Here is a 12,612-nt window from a genome sequence, read left to right on the forward strand (position 1 = left end):
TCAGTGTTTTATTAAAACAATACAAGTGACAAATCTTTACACGGTATAAGACCATTGTTCCATAGCACTTGGAAGAGCAGCCAGTGATTTTAACTTCTGAGCATCTCTTTAGCCCTTATTCTCACCCCTTTAAAAAGAAATAATTGACTTGGAATACACTTTAGATTTTTGTTTTTGTTTTATTTTGTTTTTCAAGGCAGGTTTTCTCTGTGTAGCCCTAGCTGTCCTGGGAATTCACTCTGTAAATCAGGCTAGCCTCAGATTCAGAGATATCACCAACCTGTTCCACCACCATGTAGCATACTTGAGCTTTTATACAATCAATCTTTAAATTTTGTTTTGTTTTGTTTTGAGACAGGTGTTTTTTTTTTTTTTTTTTTTTAAATAGCCCTAGCTGTCCTGAAATTTGCCTTGTAGACCAGGCTGGCCTCGAACTCACAGAGATGCATCTGCCTTTGTCTCCCAAGTGCTGGGATTAAAGGTGTGTGCCACCATGCTTGGCTCAGTCTTTAAATTAAAAAAACAAAAAATAGCTGGATAGTAGTGGCACACACCTGTGATCCCAGCACTAGGAAGACAGAAGCAGGTGGATCTCTGAGCTCAAGGCCAGTCTGGTCTGCAGAGTGAGTTCCAAGACAGACAGGGGGGGCTGGAGAGATGGCTCAGCGGTTAAGAGCACTGCCTGCTCTTCCAAAGGTCCTGAGTTCAATTCCCAGCAACCACATGGTGGCTCACAACCATCTGTAATTGGGTCTGGTGCCCTCTTCTGACCTGCAGGCACACATGTAGACAGAATATTGTATACATAATAAATAGGCCATCTCTCCAGCCCCCAAATAAATATTTTTTTTTTAAAAAAAAAGACAGACAGGGCCACACACAAAAAAAAACCCTGTCTCAAAAAACAAAACAGTCATAATCTCAGCACTTGGGATGCAGAAGCAGTTGCTCTCTATGAGTTTAAGGCCAGCCAAATTTACATAGTAAGACCCTGTTTCAGGAACAAAACAGCAGCAAACATACTCATACCACATTCTGCATACATACTTCTTCATACACAGAGGAGTATTGGAGTAGCACTTGCCTCCCTAGCATGTGGGAGAGGCTGGAGTCCAATATCACAAATAAATAAACAAATGCCCCAAACTCAGGTAACAATAGCAACAAACATAGTAAGATTGAAGTAGAGAGAGACGGGTGGCAGGTGATGAGGCCGTATTTCAGGTTTGATTACAAGACAGAGTCTTATTCCATTTCCCAGGCTGGACTTGAAATTATGGTAATCCTCTTGCCTCAGCCTCCAGAGTATTGGAGATTACAGACATGAGCCACCATACCCTGCAGCAAATGCCTTTTTTTTTTTCCTTTGCTTTTAAGACAGTGTCTCACTGCATAGCCCTGGCTGGCCTCAAACTTAGAGCAGTCCTCCTGCCTCTGCCTCACATGGCTGGGGTTACATACATGCATCATGCCTGGCAAAGTAACATTTGAAACGGCATTATAGAGGCTGCAGGCGTGGCTCAGTGGTAGAGCATGTATTTAGCCAAGAACCAAGCTTGAGTTTCAGCCCCAGGAGCAGAAAAGAAAACAAACAAACAAAATGCCGGTGATTCTGGATTTTGGAAGCAGAATTTTGCATTTTCCCAGGTTGTTTGCAGCTTTGGTTCTGAACTCTATGGTCCAAAGCACAGGGACAGCCGAGTCAAAATGGGGGAAGTGTTGAGGAGAAGGAAAGGCAGCCCAGCCCAGTGACACTCCCTGGTTCTGTACGCCATCGCAAAGAAGGCCAGCCAAGGTGTTCAGTCTATTCCTTCTGCACATTCACCCGAAAGCCAACTGAAATTTATAGCATAGCACTAGGGTAAAAATAGTCCCGTGACTCATGCATTCATGCGCTCCGTAAATATTTACTGCACACCGATTCCATGGCTGCCTGCACCAGCGCTGGGGACACCAGAGGCAGGCTCCTGGAGGCAGCAGCTTGTGTGCTCCGGGACACATCCCGTGGCTGGGGAAGCCTGGGATGGACTTGGCGTCTTGGTGTCGGCACCCCAGTCCTAGGTTGCCTGTAAGGCTTGTCCAGGGACTCACATGTATGTGGTCCTGCTGCTCGATGCCCCAGGAAAACGAGGCTTGCAGAACTCAAAGAACCAGCATGAGGTCTCCCAGTGCTGTGTCCTGCAGCCAGCCGCCCAGGCTTCTCATCCACCCTATTTCCTTTCTCCTCTCCCCCTTTCCTTCTCTCCCTTTCCTTTCTTATTTCCTTACCCTCCACTCCACCCCCATCCTATAGCTCTTGTTTCCAGGCATCCAGGCAGGTTGCCAGCATCTTCTCAGAGGCCTGTGTCACAGATCGCAGACTGAGCCCACACCTGCCTGATGGCTGAGGTGCCCCTGTGGGACACCCCCATCCCAGCTGCGGTTTCACAGCTATGGCATAACTGAGATTGCTAGCAGTCCTTACCCAATGTTGAGCCTTAGGAGCATTGTCAGAGATGTCCCTCCTGAGTAGCAGTGGGTGTTAGGGAAAGAGTCTGTGGGACCAGGGCCTTGATGAGAGAGAGAGAGAGAGAGAGAGAGAGAGAGAGAGAGAGAGAGAGAGAGAGAGAGAGAGCCCTGTGTGGTGAAGCCACAGAGGAACTGTGGGATCTTGAAGATCTACACCACACTCCAGAACTGTACTGAGAACCCCCAACTTCATGACCCCAAGTAGTGTGTGTGCTTTAAGGCAGGGCTTCATGTAGCCCAGGCTGGCCTCACCTTGTCCTCATCTCATAGGTTCTTAGGTTACAGCTGTGGGTCACCTCATAGCCTCCCAGTGGGATTTTTAAATAGTAACACTTTTTTTTCTTACTAAAGTGATAATATCTATTATGGAAAAGTTAGTGATGTCATGGCTAAATTATTATCATCACTGTGAGTTGCTCGGGTTGGAATCCAGGCCTTTGGCATATGCCATGCCAGTGCTCCAGCTCACTAGGGCCATATAAAGCTCAACCTTTAAAAAAATCTGTGCGCGCACATGCGAGTGCACACGTGTGTTCTGTGGAGGACTGGACTTGTGGCAGCTGTGAGCCGAGGCTGTGCCTCAGTCACCACTGGCTGTTTCCCTTCAGTGGGAGTCTTTAGGGAATGGCTAGTCAGTGTGTCAGTGTGTTTATTAGTGCAACTCATTTTTACTATTGTAAGTTATAGTTTTTGTTTGTTTGAGACAGGGTTTCTCTCTGTAGCCCTGACTGTCCTGGAACTTGCCCTGTAGACCAGGGTGGCCTTGAACTCATAGAGATCCGCCTGTGTCTGCCTCCTGAATACTGAGATTAAAGGCCTGCTCCACCACTGCTGAGTTGTAAATTATAGTTGTTATGTTGAAGATATCTTGATAAACTTTCCTTTATGTATTTTTGTTGTTGTTTTTTTTTTTTTTTTTTTGAGACAGGGATTTCTCTCTGTGTAGCCCTGACTGTCCTGGAACTCATTCTGGAGATCAGGCTGGCCTTGAATGCACAGAGATCTGCCTGCCTCTGCCTCCTGAGTGCTGGAATTTAGGGGGGTGCCACCACTGTCTGGCTTCCTTTATATATTTTTTAAATTAAAAAAAAAAACAAATATATGACCTGGGTGGTGGTGATATGATGTGGGCTTCCCCTCCCTATGCTGTGATTACCATTAATGAATAAAGAATCTGCCTTGGCCTGTGATAAGGTAGAGTAGAGCTGTGGGGGGGGGGGAGAAACTAAACTGAATGCTGGGAGAACGAAGGCCGAGTCAGACGCCATGTAGCCACTGCTAGGAACGGACATACCAGAACCTTGCCTACCACATGGTGATGCACAGATGAATAAAAATGGTTTAAATAAAGTTGTAAGAGTTAGCCAATAAGAAGCTAAAGCTAATGGGCCAAGCAGTGATTTAAATAATATAGTTTCTGTGTGGTTATTTCAGGACTGAGCAGCCAGGAACAAACAAGTGGCCTTCCTACAACAGTAGTGTATGTCTTTAATCCTTGCACTCGGGAGGCAGAGGCAGGTGGATCTCTGTGAGTTCAAGGCTAGCCTGGTCTACAAAGCAAGTTCCAGGATAGGTTCCAAAGCTACAGAGAAACCCTGTCTCGAAAACAGACTATGTATGTATGTATGTATGTATGTATGTATTAAATATGTTAGGTGTGGTGGTACATGCCTTTAATCCTGGTACTCGGAAGACAGAGGCAGGCAGATCTCTGAGTTAAAAGCCAACCCAGACTTCATAGTGAGACCTTATCTAAATAAATAGATAAAAATGTTATTATTGTTGTTGTGGAGGCAGAGGGGATATGTACCACAGTGCTCATGTGGAGGTCAGGGGGCAGCTGTGTGGTATTGGTTCTCTCCTTCTACCTACGGGTTCTGGGACTGCACAAGTGTCAGGCTTCGTGGAAATGCTTCTACTTGCTAATCCATCTCAGAGAACCTTGTCTTTGGACAAGGGGATCTGTCCGTATTTTATGTGGGTTTCTGGAAGGTTCTGCAAAAGCTTGAATTTCCCCGTGTTTGAGCTGCCATTGATGTGAATGCGCTGTAGACCTGTTGGGCGACCTTAACTTGTGGCAGGTTGACCTTAGGAGCCTGACTGACCAACCGTTCAGTATGTGTTTGTTGAATGAGTACAGCCAAGCTTTGTCTGATCTTTTTGAGATAGGGTTCCACTATGTAGCCCAGGCCGGTCCCAAGGTCTCCATCAGGGATGGAGGTATGGGTAACAGTTTGTCACCACAAGCTGGTGTGGATAAAAGGGCTGAGTGTGGTTATGTCTGGCTTGCCTGGAAGGGGAGATTGTAGTATAGTTGGAAGACAGGGGCCAGTGTCCCTGGCAGCACCAGTGACAGCCTTCTGCTTGCTGAAGGTGTGTGCACACTAACCTGGCTTTATGCCCAAATCCCGTCTGGCCTGACTCCTGGGTGCAGCCTCCCTGGGATTAGGTGTAGCATTTCTGTGGCCTTCATATTGTTTTGGAAGGTAGCGTGCAGCCAAAGATGACCTTGAACTCTGATCCTCCTGCCTCAGCCTCCTCAGTGCTGGGGTTATGGGCATGCATGCAGTACCACCTGACTGCAGGGCTTGGGCAACCTTTCCTGTGGCCTTGCTAAGGCTTCTCTGTGCAAGGGCCCCGCCCATGGCACAACAGTGTTGTGACTGTGGCTTGCTGCTGGTCTCCATGGGAGCAGCAGGAGGAGGAAGAAAGTTCATTGTGAGCTGGCCATTTCCCAAGGCCCAGCTGTCTTCAGAGACCACGCTTTCAAACAAGACTGTGTGGTTCAGTTTGGGTCACGCTGTTTATACCATGACCTGGAGCAAGTGAGTGCCTCTCTGAAAAATGGCTGAGTTTACACCTCTAGGACTTTGTTGTTGTTTGGATTTTTATTTTACAAAAAAAAAAAAAAAAAAAAGGATTTTACTTGTTTTTACTTGCATGTGAGTGTTTCTCCTTCATGTACGCACGTGTACTGCATGCCTGGTGTCCAGGGAGGTCAGGAGAGTGTCAGATCCCTAGAGGCTGGAGCTGCAGAAGGCTGGGGCAGTCTGACAGTGCTGCTGCTAGTCACTGAACTCCAGTCCCTAACAACAGCACGAGCCTCTCTCCAGCCCATTTGGTCTCACTATTATCATGCGGCTCTAGCTGGCCTGGAACTCACAGACATCCCCCTGCCTCTGCCTCCTGGGTGTTAGGATTAAAGGCTTGTGTCACCACACTGGCTGTTCTGTGTTTTTGAGACATGATTTCCCCATGAATGTGCAGTGATCCTCCTGCCTCAGCCTTCCTGGACTGGTATTACAAGCAGCTGCTCATAGCTGTGAAGAAGGAATGGGTGACCGTCTGTGTCATCCGTGGACCTTGACACTTGGCACCGTGGATATATAGGGGTAGTGTTAATTACTGTGGGGGAGGTGGGCGCTGGTGGGTCAGGACCACTGCGGGGAGCCTGGTGTGTGCCTGCCCCTATCCTTAAGTTTCTTCCAAAGGTGCCAGTCTGGGAGCTCGGAGGCGGTGCTTTGAAGTGGGTGGCATGGCAAAACTCTGGACCATAGCCTTTGTCCTTCCCATTTTAGATTTTATGGGAAATAGTTTTTCATGGGCAAGAAGGATTGGCTGGAAGCTGTGTATAGTGGCTCAGAGGCTGGAGAGTTCATCAGTATGCATGGAGCGTGCATATTCTAAATTTATAGACTATGCTTTTTTAAAATGTTTTTTTGAGATACAATTTTTCTGTGTAGCCTTGGCTGTCCTGGAACTCACTCTGTAGACCACGCTGGCCTGACGTGTGCCACCACCGCCTGCTTTAGACTATGTTTTTTATTGACGGCTTTGGTATTCATGATAAATGGATTTCTTTTTTGTTGTTTTGTTCTGAGGCAGGGTCTTGTGTAGCCTCGATTAGCCTTGAACTTACTGTGTTGCCTAGGCTGCCTTGGATTTACTGTGTAGCCTAGACTAGCCTTGAACTCTTGATCCTCCTGACTCTACTGCCCATCTGCTGGGACACGAGCTTGCTCTGCCACCCTTGGCTGTTGCTGGCACTTTCTAGGTTTCTGCTGTGCCTAGTACTGGTTGTGGACAGTATACAACCTATGACCAAATGGCCTAGATCAAGGGGGAAGTACAGGCAGGAGGGACTACTTAATGCCCGGGGCAAGTTAATCATCAATACAGACAGGACAGATGTACTTGGTACCCGTCATGGTGGGAGTGAATGACTGGGAGCCTATGGTGAGATTTATTTTGCAATGTTAAGAACAGAACCTAGCCCTTTTTCGTCTCCCTCTTGAAGATGCAGCTTCTGTCTCTCTCCACTTCTCCCCTTCCCCCTTTCTCACCCTCTCCCTCTCCCCCCCCCCGTTCTTTTCCCCTTCTCCCTTTCCCCTCCATAATCCACTAAATAAATACCCAACCTCACTCTGAAAAAAAAAAGAACAGAACCTAAAAACCCATAGATGTCATGCAAGAGCTCTGCCACTGAGATGCCCCCAGCTTCTTACTTATTTTTAAATTAATTCATTTTTAAAATAAATCACTTATTTTTTATATGATAAACATTGCCTAGCCGCGAATTCACACAAATGTACAGACGTGTGTGTGCACTGTGGTTAATGCTCCTGTCAGCCCTCGTTACTCTGCTTCTGTGTTATTTTAGAAAACACTGTGATCGTTTGTTAAAAACCACATATATTTTTGCATATACATATAAATAAATATATAGATGCACATACAGTTTCCTTGCTGTTCTGAGCTTAGAACTCTTGTCTCGCATATACTGGATGGTGCTCTGCCATTGGGCCGCACCCCCAGCCCCACAGCAGGATGTCCTTTTGTTTTGTTTTATGATAAGGTCTCTTTGTGGCCTTGACTGGCCTGGAACCTGCTATGTAGACCAGTCTAGCCTCAAACTCAGAGATCCTTTTACCTCTGCCTCCCAAGTGCTGGGATTAAAGATGTGCACTACCCTGCCTGGCTCAGCTTTTATTCTTTTTTTGTTTTTCAAGACAGAGTTTCTTTGTAGCTTTGGAGTCTTTTTTGAAACTCGCTCTGTAGACCAGGCTGGCCTCAGACTCACAGAGATCCACCTGTCTCTGCCTCTCGAGTGCTGGGATTAAAGGTGTGCGCCACCACTGCCTGGCCCAGCTTTATTTTTTAAATAGGTCTGCATGTGTGTGTGTGTGATGGAGGGAGGGAGGAAGAGAAAGAGACCACTGATTCAGGAGGAGGCCAGAAAAAGGCAGTGATCCCCTGGAGCTTGAGTCAGAGGCCATCATGAGCTGTCCAGTGTTCTGGGAACTGAACTTGGGTCTTCTTTGAGAAAAGCACACACTCCTAACAGCTGGACCATCTCTCTAGCCCCTAAATTTTACTGTTATGGTGATGATGATGTTTGTGCCATGGCGTGCATGTGCAGGCTGGAGCACCACCTTTGGGAGTCAGTCCTTCCTCCCTGGTGGCTTCCAAGGTTTTCAGCTTCAGCTTCAAATGCTGCTTTTTACCTGTTGAGCTGTCTTGCTGGTTGCTGGCTTTACGTTTTAATCTGGTTGAAAGCTGTTTTCAGAAAATGACAAAGTTGTTTTATTAAAAATTGTTTTTTTTTTTCAGTTGTGAAGCATAGCTATAAGATAGATATTCGACCTCGAGAGAAGGAAGGCCCAGAGGTGTAGAGCACTGGTTGCTCTTGAGGAGGGCCTGAGTTGATTCCCAGCAACCACACGACAGTTCACAACCACTTGTAACCCTCCTTCTAGGGGATCCAGGGCCCTCTCTGACTTCTGCTGGCATCAGGTACACACACACACACACACACACACACACAGTGCTTTTACATACATGTAGGTAAACAGAACATGCACACATGTAACATAAGTCTTAGGAAGAAAGACTTCCCATAGTCAGACCTGGTAGTGCAGACACTCGGGAGGCAGAGGCAGGGGGATTTCTGTGAGTTTGAGGCCAGCCTGGTCTACATAGTAAGTCTAGACCAGCCAGGGCTACATAGTGATCCTGTTTCCAGCAAACAAACACACAACAAGGAAAACCTATGACTAATTGAATTCCTGTTATGTGCTAAGTACTCTCCTATACCATGGACATAACTCCAAATTCTCAAGCCTGACAGGACTTCTCTTTAACAAAGGCCAGCTGGAATCAGAGATGGGAGCCCAAAGCCACACCGTTATTGTCGACCTGGGCTGGAGTTGGCATTTGGGTGTGTTTGCCTTGAAACCTTACTCCGCCCACAGGACCCAGGCGCTGTGGAATTGTGTCTATCCTTCAGCTTCTTGTTCTTTTTGTTGTTTTTTCTGAGACAGGGTTCTCTGTAGCTTTGGAATCTGTCCTGGAACTCTCTTTGTAGACTAACCAGGCTGGCCTCAAACTCACAGAGATCCACCTGTCTTTGTTTCCCAACTGCTGGGATTAAAGTCATGTGCTACCACCACCTGGCCAGTTTCTCATTTTTTTTTTTTTTTTTTTTTTTTTTTTTTGGTTTTTCGAGACAGGGTTTCTCTGTGGTTTTGGAGCCTGTCCTGGAACTAGCTCTTGTAGACCAGGCTGGTCTCGAACTCACAGAGATCCGCCTGCCTCTGCCTCCCAAGTGCTGGGATTAAAGGCGTGCGCCACCACCGCCTGGCCAGTTTCTCATTCTTAAAAGGCTCCCATCTCCTAGTCTATCTAGAGTGTGGGATAGAAGGTTTTGTTTGTTTGTTTGTTCTTATTTATTTATTTATTTATTTATTTATTTATTTATTTATTTTTGCCTGGTGGTAGTGGTCCTTGCCTTTAATCTCAGCACTCAGGAGGTGAGGGCAGGCAGATCCCTGAGTTCAAGGCCAGCCTGGTCTGCAAACTGAGTTCCAGAACAGCCAGGACTGTTAAAAGGAGAAACCCTGTCTTGAAAAAACTTTTTGTTGTGGTTGTGTCAGGTGGCTTTCCCTTGGGAGTTAAAGAGCACCCCAGCAGGGCTGGGATGTAGCATTCTCCAGGGAGTTCTTGTGTAGCCATGAGGCCCCACATTGGATCAGGAGTACAACATGAACTGGGGGTGGTGGCACACGTTAATCATCTCAAGCACTTGGAAGACGGAGGCAGGAGGATCAGAAGCTCATTGCCATTCTCAGTTATGTAGTGAGTCTGAAGCCATTGTAGGATGCATGAGACCCTGTCACAAACGAACTAACAAGAACAAAAGCGAAGTGTGGGCTGAGGCAGGAGGGTCATGAGTTCAGGTCAAGCCTGGGCAACCAAACCGATCATGAGTCCAGCACACACACACAAACCAAGGAAAACAGAAGCAGAGCCACAGGTATTTTCTACTGATTTATCTGTTCATTTTATTATTTGTGTGTGTGAGTGTGGCCTGAATGTAGAGGTCTGAGGGCAGCTCTCAGGAGGAATTTCCGTGGGCTCTGGGAATTGAACTGAGGTCATCATGTAGAAAATGCTTTTGCTCTCTTAGGCGCCTCACCAGCTCTTACATACGATATGAAGGATTGTGGGAGAGGGAGAATTACCAGGAATTCTACATGTGAAGTAGTTTGCTGCCTGTGAGCGGAATCTCCTCCCTCCCCCGTCTGTCCCTCCGGCTTCCTAGTCTCCTCTTGCCTTGTTTATAGCACTCAGGTCACACAGCTTCAGCTCGTGCCCCCTCATGGCCAGCGCGGTGACTGTCCCTGCGAGCAGGCTAGGGTGTGAAGAATGTGGAGTCCCCAGGGCTTCTTGTATGGCTTCTGGCCCTAGAACAACCTAGTGGCTTGCGGCGGTTACTGGCTGTGGCACCTGTCTGTATCCCAGCGTGCTCCACCCAGCTGAGTTTACTGGAATGAGGATGCTATTTTTAAGAAAGAGCATTGTGTTTCATCATGGAAATTTTGAGCTTCTGAGCAGGCAGCTGGCTGGCTAGCTCTGCTTTGGGGTCCTGCTACACATGGACCCCATGGGCTTAGCTCTGACCCCTGAGCATCCCACCCACACCCAACCTGCAGGAGGAAGGGGAAGAGGGTCCACAGCGGACCGGGCATCATGTGAGTCACAGCAGCTGTATCTGGCTGGTTTCACTTTGCTTGGTGATATCGCAGGGGCTGGCAGTCTGGGAATTTCCTCCTCCCAGCCTGTGCATACAGGAGTATGGAGTGAGCATTCCAAGCGTGGATGTGGGGCTTTCACTGTAGCCTTATGGGGCTCGTGATGGTCAGCTCTCGTGAAGTGGCTTCTCACGGTGGCTTTACTGGACTGGTGGTAGAGCCCCATGTGTTCCTTTGTTTGTGACTGGGAACCAGGATCAGGGTGCTGGAGGGTTGGTACCAATGACCAGTGCTTTGGGAAGAGCTGGGCAGGGAGTGGCTCTCTGGTCCTTGCTCTTGCAGCTGGCCACTGGCCCATCTCCAGGTTCTCTGGGTACACAGACATGGCCTTTCTGCCTTGTGCTTTTAATGTTTACTAAAAAGAGAATAATTGGCACGGGGAAAAGATCCCCCACTGTTCTTTATGTAATAGTCTTGATGGAGCAGGGACCCTCACAGGTCAAGATCAGAGCTGGCTGTTGCTCATTATCTTGGTTTATGGTCTTCATTCTGCAGCCCCTGCTCCCATCTGTAAAATGTACAAAAACCATTCTTCCTGAAGTATATAAAGTTTCTTAGCTTAAATTTTTTTTTATTTTTCAATGAATGTTTTTTTGAAATAATTTTGGGTTTTGGGATTGCATTAATTATGCTTCTGGTTGTTGTGATTAAATCCCTAACAAAGCTGCTTGGCGAGTCCATCAAGGTGGGGAAGCCATTGCCACCGGAGTGAGGCAGCAGGTCACACTGTGTCCACAGTCAGGATGCAGAGACCAGCGAGTCTTGGTGTCCAGCAGGATCTCTCATTTCTGTTCAGTTTGGGAGCCTGTAATGCTGCTGCCCAAATGCCACTCCTGGGGCTGCTCACATTTAGGGTGGTTCTTCCCACTCTCATTCACCCCATCTAGAAACTCCCTCATGGACACGTCCAGGGGCTTGTTTCTGTGGTGATTCTGAGTCTTCCCCAGTAACTGTCACAGGGATACAGCACCTTCTCTTTGGACCACTGCATCTTAGGTCACTGGAGGTTGGTTGTTATCCCAGGTTGGGTGGCTGTAGCCCTGCCCTGGCCAGGACCCTATAAAGAAGAAGCATTATGAGGCGAGTGGACGGATGTGGGTGTGGCTGTGGTGGTGTAGGTTTGGCCTTGGTGTGACTCTCGTGGGCATGCATGGGCATGACTTAGATGTGTGAGTAGATGTGAGTATGGCCTTGAAAACATGGGCGTGGCCTTGATAGAATGTGGGCATGGCCCTGATTTTGCGGACTTTCTTTCCCTTAGGTGCTGTGAATGGCTGAGATGCTGTGGTGGAGGGGAGCCCAGGCCCCGTACTGTCTGGTTGGGACATCCCGAGAAGAGGGACCAGCGATACCCTCGAAATGTCATCAACAACCAGAAGTACAACTTCTTCACCTTCCTTCCCGGGGTATGTGCAGCCGCAGTTTTTTTTCCCCACCGTGAGTTTGTGCTGTGGTTCTAGCCTTAGTGGACCTCCTGTGGTAGATTGTGAACGTTTTCTTTGCTGTCTTTACCACTGACCTTTATCTTCTATGGCCGAGAGGACTGCTCTTGCAGGGATGTCCGCCATCTTCCTGACCATGCTGTTCCCTGTTTGTTAGAATAACTTCATGTTTATTAGGTATTTTGGAAACTTAACATTATAGTCAAAATGCCAAAACAGTGATTATCAGTGGTGCGTAAATTGTTACCCTGTGCCACCACAGTGTAGGGGACTGGGCCCAGGATGTCACTGCAGTGTAGGGGACTGGGCCCAGAATGTCACCGCAGTGTAGGGGACTGGGCCCAGGATGTCACCGCAGTGTAGGGGACTGGGCCCTGGAAGGTTGGAGACTTGAAGGACAGAGAGAAAGTTCCAGCCTACCCTCTTGAGAAGGAATTTAGATTTTTTTCTAATAAATGTTTCAGGAGGATGGGGGAATGGCTCATTTGGAACAGTACATGGTGCAAACAGAAGGACCTGAGTTGGGATCCCTAGCACTCACATAAACCCGGACATGGTGACACACAGCTGTA

General features: G+C 47.7%; 1 protein-coding gene across 3 annotated transcripts in view; it reads left to right on the top strand.

Annotated features, from left to right (window-relative positions):
• Atp9a (ATPase phospholipid transporting 9A (putative)) overlaps positions 1-12,612 on the top strand; it is a 100,370-nt gene that overhangs the window by 15,031 nt on the left and 72,727 nt on the right. For 2 of the 3 annotated variants that reach the window (XM_057780120.1, XM_057780121.1), the window contains exon 2: positions 11,860-12,004. In XM_057780120.1, the coding sequence (XP_057636103.1) occupies positions 11,860-12,004 (145 nt within the window). Of the gene's footprint in view, positions 1-10,393; positions 10,539-11,859; positions 12,005-12,612 lie in introns of those variants that run through there. The other variant, XM_057780122.1, reaches the window with a different exon arrangement.

Source organism: Chionomys nivalis, chromosome 9, assembly GCF_950005125.1.
Source record: "Chionomys nivalis chromosome 9, mChiNiv1.1, whole genome shotgun sequence".
Lineage (NCBI taxonomy): Eukaryota > Metazoa > Chordata > Mammalia > Rodentia > Cricetidae > Chionomys > Chionomys nivalis.